This window comes from Rattus rattus, chromosome 3 (assembly GCF_011064425.1).
Source record: "Rattus rattus isolate New Zealand chromosome 3, Rrattus_CSIRO_v1, whole genome shotgun sequence".
Taxonomy (NCBI): Eukaryota; Metazoa; Chordata; class Mammalia; order Rodentia; family Muridae; genus Rattus; species Rattus rattus.
In genome coordinates this window covers 219,417,512-219,437,060 of record NC_046156.1, presented here as the reverse complement: position 1 = coordinate 219,437,060, position 19,549 = coordinate 219,417,512, and the positions used below count along the sequence as shown (strand labels likewise).

The following is a 19,549-nucleotide window of genomic DNA, read 5'->3' as shown; positions in this document are numbered from 1 at the left end:
TATACAAATGCTGGACCCCTACAGTGGGGCTGGCTGATATACAAATGTTGACCCCTACAGTGGGGCTGGCTGCCAGGTGATGGTTGATGCAGTTGGTTACTCTTGGTTGTAGTCTGTCGAGTAGCCATGTACAGAGAGAGAAGAAATTAGCTATCCTGATGGCAGAGAGCAAACTTGTCCCCTTTCCTCCCCTGACTTTATTCATGAGTTTCTTTCTCTGCCCTCTATCCTTCTTTTCCCTCACCACTGGGGGTGGGGGGGTGAAAGGAAAAGGAAAGGAAGTGGGGAAAGATGGAAGGAAACAGAACCCATAGTAGCCAAAGTCTGTCTACAGAGAGACAGCCTCAAAAATAAGTAAATATGCAAATACATGGATGAATAAATTGGGGGGGTAAAACTGGGGGATAAAGGGTAGGAAAAAGGGGAACCCACAAAGTAGCAAAGGCCAGCTAGTCCTAACAAACTGCATAAAAATGGTAAAAGATGTCAAAAAATTAAATTAAATTTGAGATTTGAAAATAACATTATCTGTACTTACAGGTTATATCTGTGTAGAAAATGTCACTGAATTCATAAGAAAAAAACTATTAAGAGCTCAGCAATATTGTAGGATATAACACACACACACACACACACACACACACACATTTACAGAAGTCAAGGTTCAAGCCAAGAAGTTAAAGAGTGAAAATTCTTACTGCCACTGCTCAAGACCGTGAGTGGTCCACAGAGAGACCAATGGGTGGTGCACATTTATAACCTAGCACGCCTAGGATGGTCCACAGAGAGACCAATGGATGGTGCACATTTATAACCTAGCACGCCTAGGATGGTCCACAGAGAGACCAATGGGTGGTGCACATTTATAACCTAGCACTCCTAGGATGGTCCACAGAGAGACCAATGGGTGGTGCACATTTATAACCTAGCACGCCTAGGATGGTCCACAGAGAGACCAATGGTGGTGCACATTTATAACCTTATAACCACAGTATAACCTAGCCTAGGATGGTCCACAGAGACCAATGGGTGGTACATTTATAACCTAGCACTCCTAGGATGGTCCACAGAGAGACCAATGGGTGGAGCACATGTATAACCTAGCACTCCTAGCATGGTCCACAGAGACCAATGGGTGGTGCACATTTATAACCTAGCACTCCTAGGATGGTCCACAGAGAGACCAATAGGTGGTGCACATTTATAACCTAGCACTCCTAGGATGGTCCACAGAGAGACCAATGGGTGGTGCACATTTATAACCTAGCACTCCTAGCATGGTCCACAGAGAGACCAATGGGTGGTGCACATGTATAACCTAGCACGCCTAGGATGGTCCACAGAGACCAATGGGTGGTGCACATTTATAACCTAGCACTCCTAGGATGGTCCACAGAGAGACCAATGGGTGGTACATTTATAACCTAGCACTCCTAGGATGGTCCACAGAGACCAATGGGTGGTACATTTATAACCTAGCACTCCTAGGATGGTCCACAGAGAGACCAATGGGTGGTGCACATTTATAACCTAGCACTCCTAGGATGGTCCACAGAGACCAATGGGTGGTGCACATTTATAACCTAGCACTCCTAGCATGGTCCACAGAGACCAATGGGTGGTACATTTATAACCTAGCACTCCTAGGATGGTCCACAGAGACCAATGGGTGGAGCACATTTATAACCTAGCACTCCTAGGATGGTCCACAGAGAGACCAATGGGTGGTGCACATTTATAACCTAGCACTCCTAGGATGGTCCACAGAGAGACCAATAGGTGGTGCACATTTATAACCTAGCACGCCTAGGATGGTCCACAGAGAGACCAATGGGTGGTACATTTATAACCTAGCACGCCTAGGACAGGGGGAGGCAGAGACAACAAATCTGGAGGCTCACAAGCTGCTACCTCAGTGCTGCAGCAACACAGCAGAAACAAGAAAGGCACTGCCTCAGAAGTGGAGAGCAAACCAATTCCCCAAAATCATTCTCTGACATACATACATGTCACAGTACATGTATGCCTATACTCCTACACACACAGTTCAGATCTATGTGTGCACACACACACTATTTTTTTGAATTTCTGCCCAAATCCAAAGTAAAGAAGAAGAAGAGGAGGAGGAAGAAGAGGAGGAGGAAGAGGAACAGAAGCAGCAGCACTCTGAGCTGCCCTGAAGGAAATGGGATGTTAAATGCTTGGCAGGGTACGAGAAGTCGCTGTGCTGAGCAGCATGAAACGCTGATGCAGGAAATCACAGGCTGCATGAGTGAGCGCAGTGGCTGAGGCTGAGTGTAATCCAATCAGTATCCCGGCAGCACTTCTCCAGACACGAAGGAGAATAGGAATGCAGTCTGCATGAAGACAACCTAAGGTGGGAGGAACTGCTCTTCTAACACCGCGATGTACTACAGACCCACTCCAACAGCCAAGCCCAAGTGGTCCAGGGAATGGAGCACAGCTCACAACAGCAGAATGGGTATGGAGCCTAGGAGAGCAGAGTATACCCTTCCACAGACGCCTCAGCGGAACTGGACACTCCCTCGATCACAGGCAGGGAGAGTGAGCGGCAACCTAAGCATCAGGACTCATAAAAACACTAACTGGAGATTACAGAAACCAAACTATTACTACCGTCAGAGGGAATAAAAGAAAACCTCCAATACTTAGGGCTAGGCAATGAGCTCCTAAGAGGAAAGCATGACGTATAAATTGGAAAACATGTCAAAATCTAAACGTGTTACTCTTCAAATCACCCTGGTAGCCCAGCCTGATGTCACAGACCTGCCGTCTCAGCACCTGGGAGGCTGAGGCAGGAATATTTTGAGTTTGGGGGCAGCCTAGACTACACAATGAGACTGTCTCTAAAAGAAGGCCCTACTGAGTGTTTGGAAAGACAAAGATTTGGAGAAAGTGCTTGCAGTGAAGTATGTATAAAGCCCTCCTTGGGGCTGGAGAGACGGCTCAGTGCTTTAGAGCACCACTGGCTGCTCTTCCAGAGGCCCCAGGCTTGACTCCCGGAATCCACATGGCAGCTACAGCTGTCTCTAACTCCAGTGCCCTCTTCTGACCTCGGTGGGACTTGACTGTGCATGGTATTCATACATACAAGCAAGCAAAATACCATACATATAAAATAATAAGAATAAATTTAAAATAAACAAACCAATAAAGCATCGTGATCATTAATATTTAAAAATTAGAAAATGGACAAAGAATACTGTGGTACTTGGAAATGATTAATATCACTGTGATTCCCACAGGCCCATGGAGAGTGGCACCATTACCAGGTGTGGCAAACTGGAGCAGTCTCAGTAAGATGAACTGTCCTGTTTTATAGAACGCTCAGGAGACTGGTGAAAATGTGCAAAGGACTGCATACTGTCTACTGCAAGTCTGTAGTCTACAGTTACCTCAGTATTTATAGGAAATTATCAACCATAGAACAAGACGCTGTGTGAAGAAAATTAGCAACTACAGCAAATCCTTGGGATAGATGAGAGTCATACTCAGTCAAAACTAGATCCTGAAAAGTTAACTAAAATCATGATGACTGGACTGGACAGACATGCGAAGCGTGCTGATCCGTGATGAGATGACTGGAAAGACAGTAAAGAAGGAGTGGATTCAGCTCCAACACTTAGTGTGGTCACATTCAGACCAAAACGGTCACGGCCATGCAATGTGTGACACAGTGGCATCGACCCTGCAATGTGTGACACAGTGGCATCGACCCTGCAATGTGTGACACAGCGGTGACACAGCGGCATGGACCCTGCAATGTGTGACACAGCGGCACATAAGTTCCAGGTCTATGGAAACTGAAGGCATTTCCTAAAAGACCAGAGGCTTGACGTGGGCAAACTTAAGGGAAGAAGGCCAAGAGCCTACACAGAGGCCTTGCAAAATCACTATTTTTTTTTTTTCATAAAAAGACACTAAAATATTTTCTACTCTATCTTCCTTGAAGCTCGGGAATGAAGAAGCATTGGCAGATACAAAATTCTTCAATTACAATGATAGCAGCGAACATGTTATTAAAGAAAGATCTGTGTCAGTTCCAAGGTCTTCCTAACTCTTGGACCTGCCGCATCTCTACCCACTGTATTCCGAATGCAGATTACCCTAAGAGTAGATACTGCCATACTGCTAATATGTACACAATCTGATTGCGCCTGCCCTATACTAAGACACTAAGAGAGCACTTGAAAACTGAGGGAAACTTTCTCTTATGCCCCTTATCAAAAAACAAACAAACAAACAAACAAACAAACCACACGTCCTAAGAGCCAGGCATGGTGAGACACACTTCACACTTGCCATCCCAGCAACCCTCGGGAGCTGAGGCAAGGGAACTGTCGTAGTTCAATGCCGGCCTGGACTACACAAGGTCTTATTTCAAAAATCAAAAGAAATTTTAAATAAAAATGTCTTGAAAACCAGGTTGGTAAGTAGACATTCAGTACTCTTCTTTATTCACAGACATAAGATTTAAACTCTACAGAAAGTTCTAGACGAGCTAAGGCTACATAATGAGATGGCAGGTTCTGTTTTAAGAACCTGCAAGTGTTACCAGGGGAAGTTAAATTCAATTTAACAATAACGTCTGCTATGCTTGTGCTTAACACCGTCTATTAGGTCTTCAAAACAGCCGCTCGGTAATCGCATTACTCTATTTTATCTCTGCTTCAAAAATAAATACTCGGCAAATAAATTATAATTATTTGATTAAAATTTTGAGTTTTTTTTTAACAAGCCCTTCAGCGGCATCCATTAGTATTTCCCAATAAGTAAATCAAAAGTATACTAACTTATTTCTGCATGGAAAATGGTAAGAGCAAAATGGATTTTAAAAACTACTATTTTAAATACAATAAAACGACCCTGAAAGGCTCCAGCCCCAGCCCCCAAGTGCTGGGATTAAAGGCACATGCCGTGGTCAGGCACGTCACAGGAAGACTCCCTTGAAAATCCCTGACAAAAACACGAAGCCTAAGGCTTTAATAAACGGAAGCTAAGAACCTAAAGAAGAGCGGAGAGGAGCGTGGACATCCCTTTTCTTATTAAACCACTGTATGCCCCACACGCTGTACAGACTCGAGAAAACCCGGGGTTTTGTAATTTGCATCTGCAGCATGTCACCACTCTTCCTAGAGTATCTTTTTAATCTCAAATAAAATGGACAGCACATACTGCGGTAAGGCCTTCATTATTGCAAATGTTGACGTCCGCACTGTACTCCAGTAATTTACTCATGCATTTCTTCTGTCTGAAAGAAAAAAGACAGCAACAGGTAACTATGATAGCATATGTACAATGGCAACTATTTCACTGAAATTCTAGACAGAACCACACTGAACTACAAATATCAATATTAGATAATAGCACTCTCTAAAACTTCAAACTAGCTCCAGTATATACATATTATTTTGAAGTAAAATGCCAAACTATTTTTATGACCCAATCCATTTCAATGGGACAAATTTATCATTCAGACGGCTGGGGAATTTCAGTCTTTACTAAGTAAATCAAATTAGTAGAAATTTCTAGCTTTGGCTAACCAAATGGAACAGCAATCTTCATTTGAAATTTAAAACATACATCTAATGGATAAGCAGTAGACACAGCAAACACCACAGTGTTGTATCTCTACTTTGTTGTGCCACAAACAAGGTCGGGAGAATACCATGGTGACAAAGCACTGCTTAGCAAGCTTTGAGACCCTGCACTCACTCTCCAGTAAGAGTAAAACCTGTAATCAGAGGATTGGTAAACTGCACACATATGTACCCCTCTCCACCCACATTCTTTTTAAATTACATTATGTGGTAAAATATATCTAACACAAAATTTATCATCTTAAACCATTTTTGTTTGGTGGACTGATTGATTCTCTGAGATAGGGTCTCAATACACAGCCTGGGCTGGCTGGCTGGCCTGGAATTCACTATGTAGACCAGGTTGGCCTCAAACTCGTGGAGATCTCCTGCTTCTGCCTCTGAGGTAGAGACTAAATAAAGGCATGCTCACCTTAACCACTTTTAAGTGTATAGATCTATATGGTATTTTACTTCTCATAAAGGCTTCAAGACATATGTATGCTTTGGCACATCAGAAATTCTTTCCTCGTAGGATTGAAAACTATTCTATTATTTGTATACACCAAATTCTCCCCATGCACACATCAGTTGATGGGTCTGGCTACTTCCACATCTCACCATTATACACAATGTTGATATCTATGTATCAACAAGTATCTTTTGAACCTTGCTCTTGACTCTTCTGAGTGTATGCAGAGGGGAAAAGGCTAAGTCAGGACGCACTGTCTGAGGCGCTCACACACTGTTCCTCACAGCGGCTTGACCACTTTACAGTGCCGTCTCCATGTGTTCCAATTTCTCCACATCGTAGCCATGTCTTATTTTGTGTTTGTGGTTTCTGACAGTCATTATTTTCTAGCAGAGCTGGTAGCTTGTGACATTTTCTAACTCCTGATACTGGGCTGTCTATTCAAATAAGTCTTCTGTGTATTTCAGAACTACCTACCCACTTCATTTTGCTCCTAAAACGCCCTTCCAACTTGATCCAGTTCTACCTACTCTCCAGTATTTATCTAAAATTCATCTTCATTAATAATACCTGTCCAAGATTCCTGAAAGTACGGAACCACAAGCTTAATAAAGATTCATTCTCTACTGGTATCCCTCCCTCATGACAATCGAATTATGAGACAGACAGAGAGGTTACCGATAAATGTTCAGTACTGAACTGAGGAGCTGTGATGCAACCTCTGACATGAAGTTACTAATAATCTCATTGGCTAAAGCATAATAAAGTAATCATGTATATCGTGCATATACTATGTAATATATACCTAACACAGTACTTGGTACACAGAGTACATAACATATATTTCATCAACTAGCTCAACAATGTTGTGTGTCATGGATTATAGACCTGTTTAATCAAGTGAGTAACAAACACAGGCAGTTGCACAGGAATTCTATGTAAAACGTTATCAACTGATCATTAATAAGCGTTCAACTTATGATAAATACTTAGCACTACAAAACAACTGCTTTTCTCATTTTGATTTCTGCACTTGAAATAAGATTGAATCTCATTTAAAAATGTTAATTACACTCAAAGAAATGGAACACAAAGCTGAGAATAAATGCTGACGTTCCCATATTTACAAAGTTTCTTTAACAGTAATGAAGATTGTAGAAATTCATAATAAACATAATTGTAAGAAATGCATCTGACAGCTCCAGTAAGCGACTAATACCCAACTCCAACAGATGCATATGCAAAAACGCATATATCTCAGAGTTAGGGAAAGCCATACAACCCAGGCAGAAAAACCAGGCAAGCCTTAAAACCAGGATATTTGCTGTGTGACAGTGTCTTCCACATACAACAAGAAAGACACATCTATGAATCTCAACAATATGGTTGCCTAACTAAAGAGGAACAGCATAGTGCCAACACCAGTTGACATGACGATGGGACAGGGATTCCAAACAGCCTCACCTTAGATGAAGAGCTTCAGGTGGTCAATGCCTCTGAGAGAGAATCAGTCTCCTAAAGAGATGAGCTCACACGGATCACACGTGGTCAGCACTGCACAGACACACAGCTCACACGGATCACACGTGGTCAGCACTGCACAGACACACAGCTCACACGGATCACAGGTGGTCAGCACTGGATCACAGGTGGTCAGCACTGCACAGACACACAGCTCACACGGATCACAGGTGGTCAGCACTGCACAGACACACAGCTCACACGGATCACACGTGGTCAGCACCGCACAGACACACAGCTCACACGGATCACACGTGGTCAGCACTGCACAGACACACAGCAAAGCAAAATGCACGCAATAGCCTGGGTCTGCTCACAGACTTCCCTTTAGGCTGATCCAGCCCTGGATACCATTACACACATGTATGGATATATGTATTATACATATATAATATATACATGTAACAATAATTAAAAGCTCATGGACTTGGTGAGAGGACTGGAAAGAGTTGGAGGGGAAGGGAAGGGGTGGGAATGATGAAGTACAGTGCTCAGATAGGAAATTCTCAAAACAATAAAATTATTAAATTCTTTAAAAACGTACTGTTCCAAATGTGGGCCTGTGACTGTGCCCATAGAGATGGAATTGTAAGGCTATTCGGAGTCCAACGCAGATCACTGGCCTAGCTCCAAGATAAGCGGTCAGGTGGGACTGGGGCAGGGAAACAGGCTGGAGGAGCTTTAAGGTCAGCTGGTTGAAGAAACGTACCCATGTAAGGCCCTCCCTTCCAAAAACAGCAGCAAAAGGTACGGGCAAGCCAGGGGAGAAGCCTATCCTACCTCCTTACTTAGTCCACACCTCCACTTTCCACGAGCTCAGTAGAAACTCAACAACTGAGCAGCAATGTTGCTGGGATTTCCTGATAAAATATTAAGGCCAGTTTTGCTCTTTATGAACTCGTAATTTACCCTCCAAATATTTTTAAACTCATGTTTCAAACTTGACCAATCTGTAACCTACTGAAAAATGGCAATTTATAATCCTTTTGATTTATGCAACTTTATTGAAGAAAAATAAATCAATTACTAGAAGAGCTATCAGTTGGGAGCTCATCCACTGGCAATTCGCATCATTTACTCAGTGCTATATTAAACAGCACTGGAAGATAGATTAGCTAATAGCTCCAAGCCGCCTAACAATTTAAACGAAAATTACAAAATGTTTTGAGACCCTATTTTAGAATACAAAGGATGTCTGACTTCCAATTTCCTTGTTCTGTAGAACAAGAACAGGTCATTCCTTTATTGACATGCAGAAATACATCCCATTTTCTGTTCTGCTGATGCTATAATTCCATACCAACTCTCCAGCCACATCAGTTATGAGCATAAAGCATATCTCTAACAGTGGAAGGGTTAGACAAGAATGGACGCTGCTGGAGTAACGCGGCTTCCTTTGATGTGACAGCTGGGCGTCCGTCTCCCTCCCTCAGATGGCTTCTTCAGCATGGTAGAGCAGTGAGCATTGGTTTAGTCTCATAACCAAGTGAGAGCAAGACACGGCCACATAATACACATGCTCCAGTTTTTAAAAATCCCTGAATCTTGGGCAACTGTTATCTTATTCCTTTCTGCTCTTTGACACTGCTGAGGAAGCATGGCTGAAGGCTCTCATCACCCTGCCGCCATGTCTACGTCAGAGTCCCCCAAGGAGCTGGAACAGCTGCGGAAGCGCTTCATGAGGGCTGAGCTTCGAAACAACTGACAGAGTCCGAGGAGCCTTCTGAGCAGTGAGGACACTCACTGTGTGGTAACGAGAGATCCAAACACCAAGAGATCCAGGGGCTTTGTGCTTGTCACGTACGCTGTGGAGGAAGCGGATGCTGCCATGGATGCAAGGCCACACAGGTGGAGGGAAGAGCGGTGGCACCTAGGAGAGCTGCGTCATGGAAGATTCTCAGAGCCCAGGCGCCCACTTAGCTGTGGTGCTAAAGAAGGCACTGAAGAACGTCACCTACGAGATTATCTTGAGCAGAAAGGGAAAACTGAAGTGATTGAAATTATGACTGAGAGGGGCAGTGGAAAAGAGGGGCTTTGCTTTTGTAACATTTGATGACCATGACTCTGTGGATAAGATTGTTATTCAGAAATCGCACACTGTGAATGACCACAGCTGTGACGTAAGAAAGGCTCTGTGGAAACGAGAGCTTCCTAGTGGCTAGTGCTTCATCCAGCCTGAGAGGTCGGGGTGGTTCCGGAAACCTTGGTGGTGGTCACGGAGGCGGGTTTGGTGGCAGTGACAACTTTGGTTGAGGAGGGAACTTCAGTGGTCGTGGTGGCTTTGGTGGCAGCTGTGGGGGTGGATATGGTGGCAGTGGGGATGGCTATAATGGATTTGACAATGACAGCAGGATTTTGGAGTTGGTGGAAGCTACAATGACTTTGGCAATTACAACAACCAGTCTTCAAACTTTGGATCAATGAAAGGAGGAAACTTCGGAGGCAGGAGCTCTGGCCCTCATGGTGGCCGAGGCCAGCACTCTGCTAAACCACAAAACCAAGGTGGCTATGGAGGTTCCAGCAGCAGCAGTAGCTAAGGCAGTGACAGGAGGTTCTAATTACAGCCAGGAAACAAAGCTTAGCAGGAGAGGAGAGCCAGAGAAGTGACAGGGAAGCTACAGGTTACAGCAGATTTGTGAACTCAGCCAAGCACAGTGGTGGCAGGCCTAGCTGCTACAAGGAAGACATGTTTTAGACAGTACTCATGTGTGTGGGCAAAACCTCCAGGACTGTATCTGTGACTAATTATAGAACAGGTTGTTTTAGTTTCTGTTCTGTGGAGAGTGTAAAGCATTCCAACGAAGGGTTTTACTGTAGACCTTTTCACCCATGCTGTTGATTGCTAAATGTAAAAGTCTGATCATGAAGCTGAAAGAACGTCTTTTATTTTTTTAGGGAAAAAAAAAACAAAACAGGCCACTGTCCACCTGACTGAGCAGACCAACAGATACACACTGTCCACCTGACTGAGCAGACCAACAGATACACACTGTCCACCCGACAGAGCAGGCCAACAGATACACACTGTCCACCCTACAGAGCAGGCCAACAGATACACACTGTCCACCTGACAGAGCAGACCAGCAGATACACACTGTCCACCCTACAGAGCAGGCCAGCAGATACACACTGTCCACCTGACAGAGCAGGCCAGCAGATACACACTGTCCACCCTACAGAGCAGGCCAGCAGATACACACTGTCCACCCTACAGAGCAGGCCAACAGATACACACTGTCCACCTGACAGAGCAGACCAACAGATACACACTGTCCACCCTACAGAGCAGGCCAACAGATACACACTGTCCACCCTACAGAGCAGACCAACAGATACACACTGTCCACCCTACAGAGCAGGCCAGCAGATACACACTGTCCACCTGACTGAGCAGACCGACAGATACACACTGTCCACCTGACAGAGCAGACCAGCAGATACACACTGTCCACCCTACAGAGCAGGCCAGCAGATACACACTGTCCACCCTGACAGATACACACTGTCCACCCAGAGCAGACCAACAGATACACACTGTCCACCTGACAGAGCAGGCCGACAGATACACACTGTCCACCTGACAGAGCAGGCCAGCAGATACACACTGTCCACCTGACAGAGCAGACCAGCAGATACACACTGTCCACCTGACAGAGCAGACCAACAGATACACACTGTCCACCTGACAGAGCAGACCAACAGATACACACTGTCCACCTGACAGAGCAGGACAGAGCAGGCCAGCAGATACACACTGTCCACCTGACAGAGCAGGACCAGCAGATACACACTGTCCACCCTACAGAGCAGGCCAGCAGATACACACTGTCCACCTGACAGAGCAGACCAGCAGATACACACTGTCCACCCTACAGAGCAGGCCAGCAGATACACACTATCCACCTGACAGAGCAGACCAACAGATACACACTGTCCACCTGACAGCAGACCAGCAGATACACACTGTCCACCCTACAGAGCAGGCCAGCAGGCCAGCAGATACACACTGTCCACCCTACAGAGCAGGCCAGCAGATACACACTGTCCACCTGACAGAGCAGGCCAGCAGATACACACTGTCCACCCTGACAGAGCAGGCCAGCAGATACACACTGTCCACCTGACTGAGCAGACAGAGCAGGCCAGCAGGCCACACACACTGTCCACCTGACAGAGCAGGCCAGCAGATACACACTGTCCAACTGACAGAGCAGGCAAACAGATACACTCTGTCCACCCTACAGAGCAGGCCAGCAGATACACACTGTCCACCCTACAGAGCAGGCCAGCAGATACACACTGTCCACCTGACAGAGCAGACCAGCAGATACACACTGTCCACCTGACAGAGCAGACCAGCAGATACACACTGTCCACCTCATAGGGACAGTTGAGGAAAGCAAAAGAAACCAAACTAAACCAAGCAAAAGGACAAAATTCTCATTATTTACACTTCAGTGTAAACAAATTTGATTTCATACTTCAATTACATTTAAAGAAAATAATTTTTAATAGTTTTCGTTTTGTTTTGTTTTGATGGATATGAGGCTTCTCTGTATACCCCTTGCTATCTTGAAATTCACTTTGTAGACCAGGCTAGCCTAAAACTCAGAGATCTGCCTCCCTCCACCTCCCAAGTGCTAGAATTAAAGGTTTGCAACACTACTGCCTGGCTAATAAAGGAGAAAACCTCCTTCGAGGCCTAATTTCTTTTATTACCTTTTTATTTACCATGCATGTGTCCACGGTCTGTCTCTGAAAGTCAGGAGGAGTACTTGCAGGAGTCCCTTCTGTCTTTCCACCGGGTGGGAACTTAGGTCTGGCTTGATCATTGGCACCTTTACCGGGAAAGCCACTTTGCAGGCCCCATGAAAAGCTAGTTTTGAGAATGTCAACACTCCAGAAGTATTGAAATCCTGAGTCACTTAGCAAACACCTAGTAAGGACCTCCATATTGTACAAGGCAACACTCAGTATGCAGTAAAAGATAAAATGTTTAAGAGCTGAATGTCACAAGTACTCTTGGTAGACATAAGAAAGGCATCTAAGACGAGAATACATTGTCTGCACCTTTTCCTCTTGCTGGTATCTAAGGGAATTATGCATTACCTGCCCTACTTCTGTATCTCAAAAATGCTAATGTCTTTTCCATTACCGTCGACAGTAATGACCAAAGTGCTTTGTATGTTCTCCTTAAGGGCCTTTATTTCACAAGCACTGTACTTGAACAGTGTTTCCAGAAGAACAAGGCCATCCTGTCTTTTGAGTCTGACACCTCAGTCCTCACATACTGTGTTTAAAAGAGCTTTTTAACCCCTCCCCTGCACCAAGCTGTCCAAACCTCTGTGGCTGTCCAAAAGCATAGTAAGATATGTAACCACTCAAGACAGCCCTGTCATTATCCTGCCGATATCATCCGTGCACCTACTAAGTGACTAACGACTGTTTTCAGATATGACACACAACATACCTGATGTTCAAATACTTGCTTACTTGGTCCTTCGTTATTTACCAATTAGTGCGCAGTTAACCTGCCTCACTCACTCATTAAGTGGACAGTCAGAGAGACCTCAGCACGGACACTACAGCTTTCCCTACCCGGCAAGGCAGAACCATGGCTCATTAGCGTCTTGGTTCAATGCATGCACACCTGTGCCAAAGCACTGGCCTCAGGCCAACGGAATGGACGGTTTCATCTCCATAGCCATTTCATGTATGCGACCACCTCAATCACACACAGTACCTGCTCAGAAAATAAAAACATCTGCAAGATTAATTAAAAGACTCATAGCAAGGAAGTAGACTGAAGAGGAAACTTACAATCTTTGAAAAAGATTTATGAATCTAAATTCCTCAAATCCTAGATCAAAAACTGGTTATCATTTTAAATTTTATTTGAAATGATTTTTTTTTTATTTCCTAATAAGCAATGATATGTGCTTATTAAAGTCCTGCTGGATTGGGGATGCTACCAAAATGATGGTTTATTTTAGTATCATATCTTACACAACCCAGGACCATCTGCTGTAACTTAACTTTTTTCAAACCTTATTTTTAATGATGGTTCTTAAACACTTAACTTCCCTTCTAGCCCACCGGCCAGAGGAAGTGGAAAAGAAAGGATGGGGGATGGGGGAAGTGGACCTGTTTAGAAAGGTTCTTTGGAGCAGATCCCATCTGTTGTCTAGAAATCAGGAGTTCAGTTCACAGGCCATCAGCGGCAGCTCGATCCACTCATAAACACCTCACAGATACACCGGCAGTCCTGTTCGGTAGTCAGGATAGCAAACAGGAGTCTGCAGCAGTGGCACTGCCCAGCAGAGACAGCCAGGCCTCAGACTCAACACTACTGAGCAGGAGCGACCAGGGCCAACAGGAATGCCGGGAGAGGTTCTCTGGCTGTGCTCTCTCAGAGAAGATCAGTGAAGACTCGACACCAATAAGCAGTGTACAGCTAGCTCTGACAGCAAGCCAAGCTCGGCCTCAGCCTCCATTACTGTCCTTCAAGTCCTTTTTGTACTCCCTCCAAACATCATGTATCCTCCACGGGTCTTGCCTCCAGCAGTCTCTTGGTGCATTTCTCTCTACGGAGTCCTGGCAAATGGAGCTCAACTACGCGATGTAAGATGGACAGATACATGCACGTCATTAGTGACGAGTCCCTCACCAGTGTCCTTTTGTCCTTTCGCGTGCCGGCGTTAGCAGAACATCCTCTCTCCTGTGTCTGCTTCAGCAGTTTCTTCACGACTCTGCCTCAGCCGTTCACCTGTGTCTGCTCCAGGAAAACACTCCTTCACTTGTTTCCCCCAGCAAAACGCCACCCAACACAACGGAGTCCCCAAAGAACTGGTAAGTTTCCATGTCAGTCTGCTCTGGGGGTGGCACTACCAATAGCAGGATGGACCTACTACAACAATCATTACAATCACTGATCAGGAAGATGTGACGCAGAGCTGCCTACGTGCCAACGTGACCGAAGCATTTCTCCAGTGACGCTCTCTCCAGATGACTTAGCTGGGCCAAGGTCACAAAGATCTAACGAGCACAGGATACGGACAAAGAGATGGAACATTGGAAATGGCAGAAAAAGACAGGAAACAGCGCCAGCAGCATCGAAGGGCTTAAAATAGCATACAATAACAGTGAGATTGGTCAATGACCAGAATTATCAGGAAAAGGCAAACACATATACCTAATACGCCATCTCTAGGTTTTCACATTTTGGAAATACTAGTATTGCGTGGGTTTGGTTGTTTGGTTAAACACACTGACTTAGGAAGCTTTTCACACAGTTGTGATTATGAGATCTAAAGTCACCTGAGAAGCCTCTGCCCAACGCCAGCCCCCGATTGTAATCCTGGCCATCCCGAGTAGAGGCAGTGAGCTGAGCGGCACAGCAGCACCCGTTGCTCTGCTTCCTGCCCATGAATGTGATGTCATCAGCTTCTCCCAGCTCCCAGCACCCTCATTTTCACACCATGATAAACTGAACACCCCAGCATGAATAAAATAGGCCCTTTCTCCCTTAAATTGTTTTTGTCAGAGTACAAGGGCAACAAGAAAACATAAAATAGACTGTCACTATATCCAAATAATGATAAATCTCCAAAAGGAAAACTATCAGAAAAATTCAGTAAATTATTAAGTATGATCATCATTTGCAAATTCAATAAAATGAGACTAATTTTAAGGAGAAAATCCTTAAAAGACTAAAAACAGTTATAAAAATACACACATCATCTTTGTAATTTTTCTCAAGATAAATGCTGGGACGAAAACCAATCTAGACTGAGTACCCTGCGAACTCCCAGGCCTGCCTGGGCATGCGTGCTTATAGAGACGAGCTCACCCGTTCCTAGCAGCCAGATGAAGGGGCGTACAGCCTGAAATGTCTTGGTAGTTGGGGTTTGCTCCTTTCTTTAACAGAAGAACCAAGCACTCCACAGATCCACAGCTAAAACAATATAAAAGACAATCAGATACATTCAAAGAGCCCGTCAAACACTGTCTTTTAAGGTCCCAATTTACCTACCATTTAACTCATAACAGAAATGAATTACCCTCCACCTTCTAAATATTACATTCTATTATGAGCGCAAGTTCAAATAAAGTAAAATGAACAATTTGTTTCTGAAAGAAATGAAACAATATTCTTGACTTTCTGGCTTTCCTGGAGCTAGTTAATCATGAACAATTAGTTGCAACATTGCCACCTAATCCTGAAAGGAAAACTGGTATCAATCAGTTGGTGTCAGATGTGGGTAAGAAGATACTCCCTCCTAGCTAAGTAGTATAATTCACTGAGTGCACATGCATCCACCATGCCCCTTTATCCATTATAGTAGTAAGGTAAAAGAAATGCTGGTGAATACACTCTCTACACACATCCCACACTCTCACATATCCCACACCCTACACATATCTCACACTCCCACATATCCCACACTCTACACATATCCCACGCTCTACACATATCCCACACTCTACAGATAACCCACACTCTACACATATCCCACGTTCTACACATATCCCACACTCTACACATAACCCACACTCTACACATATCCCACACTCTACACATATCCCACGCTTTACACATATCCCACACTCTACAGATAACCCACACTCTACACATATCCCACGCTCTAAACATATCCCACACTCTACACATATCCCACACGCTCACATATCCCACACTCTATACATATTCCACACTCTCACATATCCCACACACTATACATATCCCACATGCTCACATATCCCACACTCTATACATATCCCACACTCTATACATATCCCACACTCTATACATATCCCACACTCTACACATATCCCATACTCTCACATATCCCATACTCTTACATATCCCACACTCCCACATATCCCACACTCTACACACATCCCACACTCTACACATATCCCACACTCTACACATATCCCACACTCCCACATATCCCACACTCTACACATATCCCACACTCTACACATATCCCACACTCTACACATATCCAGACAATCCCTACACCTCACCTAAAGCAAGCTACAAGCTCATTAAATGAGACACGAATTCCATACCAAGGCCAACAATGTCTGAAGAGCACGGCACATCAAGGGCTAAAGAGGACACAGCCCCCTCAGCTGCCAACTCTCATCGTTCCCCACAGCTGCTGTAAGGCAACTGATCCAAAGCTTCCACCCTTACTCTAGACCAGTTCAATGTCAAACATTTCAGGCTTACTTTGCTGCAATGTGAAGCAAGCTTCTCTTCACACGTCCAAATGCATAATTGACATCAAATTTTGAATTTGATAGGAGTTCAGAAACAGACCTATACCCCCCAAAAAATAAAAAGAACTGATGATACATAAATAATGAAAACATTTTTAAACAGTAAATCAAGGCAAGAGCTCTTTAACAATAGTTATTGATCCCAACGGCTCTCTATCTGAAGACCAACCATCAATACAACACTGTCCGAAAGCCAACAAAGGAAAGACAGCATGGTGGCACAGACGTAAGAAGCCAGCGCCTCCTCACCTGTGCTGATCCGCCATCACCATTGGCATTAATGTGTAAACAGCAGTCTCGTTATCTGGGTGAAAAAACAAACAGGAAGAGGATTCAAGTATCTCCTGCTTTTACAACAGATGATGTAAACAGTTACAGTTTCTCCAGCTGCACATAGAAGTCCACCACGGCAGAACATCAAACACACTGCAAATGACAGCAGAGTCTCTCAGCTCCTTGGCTGTTTACGCCTCCTATGCTGCCACAGAAAAGCTTAGCTTGTGGTATAAGACAAAACTGGAGAACTAGTATCTCCTCTAACTTTAACACGTGACATTTTATTTCCAAAAAGATGAGGTTTTTAGACATATTTTATTGTGTAAGCATAATTAGAGAAATTTTTAAGAAACTTAGGAAATTTTAACATGCCAATTTTAAATATCAGGGCATTAAAAGATATGTATAATAATTCTAAATAATAATTCTGAAATAATTCTAAAATCTTAACTATATGCCAGGCTTGGTGGCTCTACCAGAATCACAGAACTCCAGAGGGGAGGCAGAAGGCCTGCTACACACTGTTCCAGGCCAGCCTGTGCAACACCTTTTCTCCTTCCCACACCCACAACCACCCCCCAAATAAAGAGACGGGAGTAGACAGTAGAAGAACAAATACGATATGAAAACGAAAGGAGGAACACTAGGGAAGGATAGGCTTAGCGGGTATAAACAGCAGGGAGATAGGGGAAGGATGGGGGCAAAACAAGGATGTGTGAAAATGGAAAAATAAAACCTAAACGAATGGCAAGACGTCTCAGGGTAAAGACTGCCTGAAGCTCTAGGGAAGAACCAGCGCCTGGATCCATGTCAGGTAACTCACAGTGACACTAGCTCCAAGTGATCTGACCTCCTCTTCCGACCCGCACGGACACTCAAACAGGTATACAATCACACCCACACGGGCACAGACAGACAGACAGACAGGTGAATATCTTTACTAAGAAAGAGACCTTAACTATATACTTACTGCTTACATTCTTAAGACTTACATTCATACGTTTCTAGATAAAAGGACAAACACTGTGCCTCGAAAGCTATCAACCTCTACCAGGCTGGAAAGGTGTCTCCTGTGTGAAAGCAGCTGACGCACAGGCATGAGGATCTGAGCTCTGAACCCGACACCCATATAAAAGTGCACCCCGAACCTCAGCCCTGCCAGACATACAGACAGTTGCTGAGGCTTAAAGTCTACCCATCCAGCCTAGCCTCCAGGTCCGATGGACACACACACACACACACACACACACACACACACACACACACACACAGCATCTGAGGTGCCACATTGCATTTATATTGCTTTTCAGCCAGTGTTTTGAACTTTTTCTCTTGCATTACTAACAGTATCATATTATTTTAGAGATTTTACTTAGCCTTTAAAACACTGAGGCTTATCCCAAAGTCTCTCCCAAAAGTTACAATGGAAAAAGAATAAATTTACAGTAAATACCCCAGTACCTAGCACTTCAATGGACTGATAATAAATGATGTCATTAGAATAACTCCTACAATCCACAGAGAAGGCACTCTCCCCCTCTCGGATTATCAGAAGACACCTGACAAAGCCAGGCAGTGCTGCAAAACGCATGAGCAGTCCTCCTTACAGAGGTCAGGAGCTGCACTAGGAAATGATGGGGCCCGGGAGACTCGAGAGCCAACAGATGTGGTGGAGGGTCCTGGAGTACATGCTCGAGCGGACAGCAGTGGAAGACTGACCTCTAATCCAGGCTGCAGTGGAGCTCACAGTGGCACTGTGCAGGTCGTGGCTTAGATTTGACGACTGCGCTACGGTAGTGCGAGCTGATGGAAGCAAGGCTGGGTCTCTACAACTAAACAGCTAACACGACTTAACTAAACAGCTAACACGACTTGTTTACAAACACAGTTTTCTCACTGTGAGAGAAACAACCACAACATTAGACACTTTCGAGTAAACCACTACTAGTAACAATATTCACATGGTTGTGCAACGGAGTTCACACTTTCTAGAAGTTTTTAGAGATATTAAGTCTTTCAGCTTGTTTTTTGTTTTGTTTTGTTTGTTTGTTTGTTTGTTTGTTTGTGAAAGGGTTTCTCTGTCTAACAGCTCTGGCTCTCCTGGAACTCTCTGTGTAGACCAGGCTGGCTATGAATTCAGAGATCTGCCTGTGTCTACCTCCCAGTGCTGGGACTAAAGGCATGCACCACGGCAGCAGACATAAGACATTAATTGAGAGATGGATCAGATAAACACAATATGCTGACCATGAGTACTGACTGCAGCAAAGCAGCCTGGACAGCCGAGATGCTCGCCATGGTGGACTGCTTCCATAGCACGAGAAGCCCTGTGACCCTGGACAGCCGAGATGCTCGCCATGGTGGACTGCTCCCATAGCATGAGAAGTCCTGT

The 19,549-nt window shown here is 44.5% G+C and overlaps 1 protein-coding gene across 1 annotated transcript in view; it reads right to left on the bottom strand.

Annotated features, from left to right (window-relative positions):
- Nucleotides 1–19,549, bottom strand: part of Hace1 (HECT domain and ankyrin repeat containing E3 ubiquitin protein ligase 1) — a 107,828-nt gene that overhangs the window by 83,252 nt on the left and 5,027 nt on the right. Inside the window, exons 2-5 of the mRNA XM_032899106.1 lie at nucleotides 17,131–17,185; nucleotides 16,832–16,921; nucleotides 15,443–15,547; nucleotides 5,197–5,272 (exon numbers count right to left, since the gene is read on the bottom strand). Of these exons, the coding sequence (XP_032754997.1) occupies nucleotides 5,197–5,272; nucleotides 15,443–15,547; nucleotides 16,832–16,921; nucleotides 17,131–17,185 (326 nt within the window). The remainder of the gene's footprint in view (nucleotides 1–5,196; nucleotides 5,273–15,442; nucleotides 15,548–16,831; nucleotides 16,922–17,130; nucleotides 17,186–19,549) is intronic.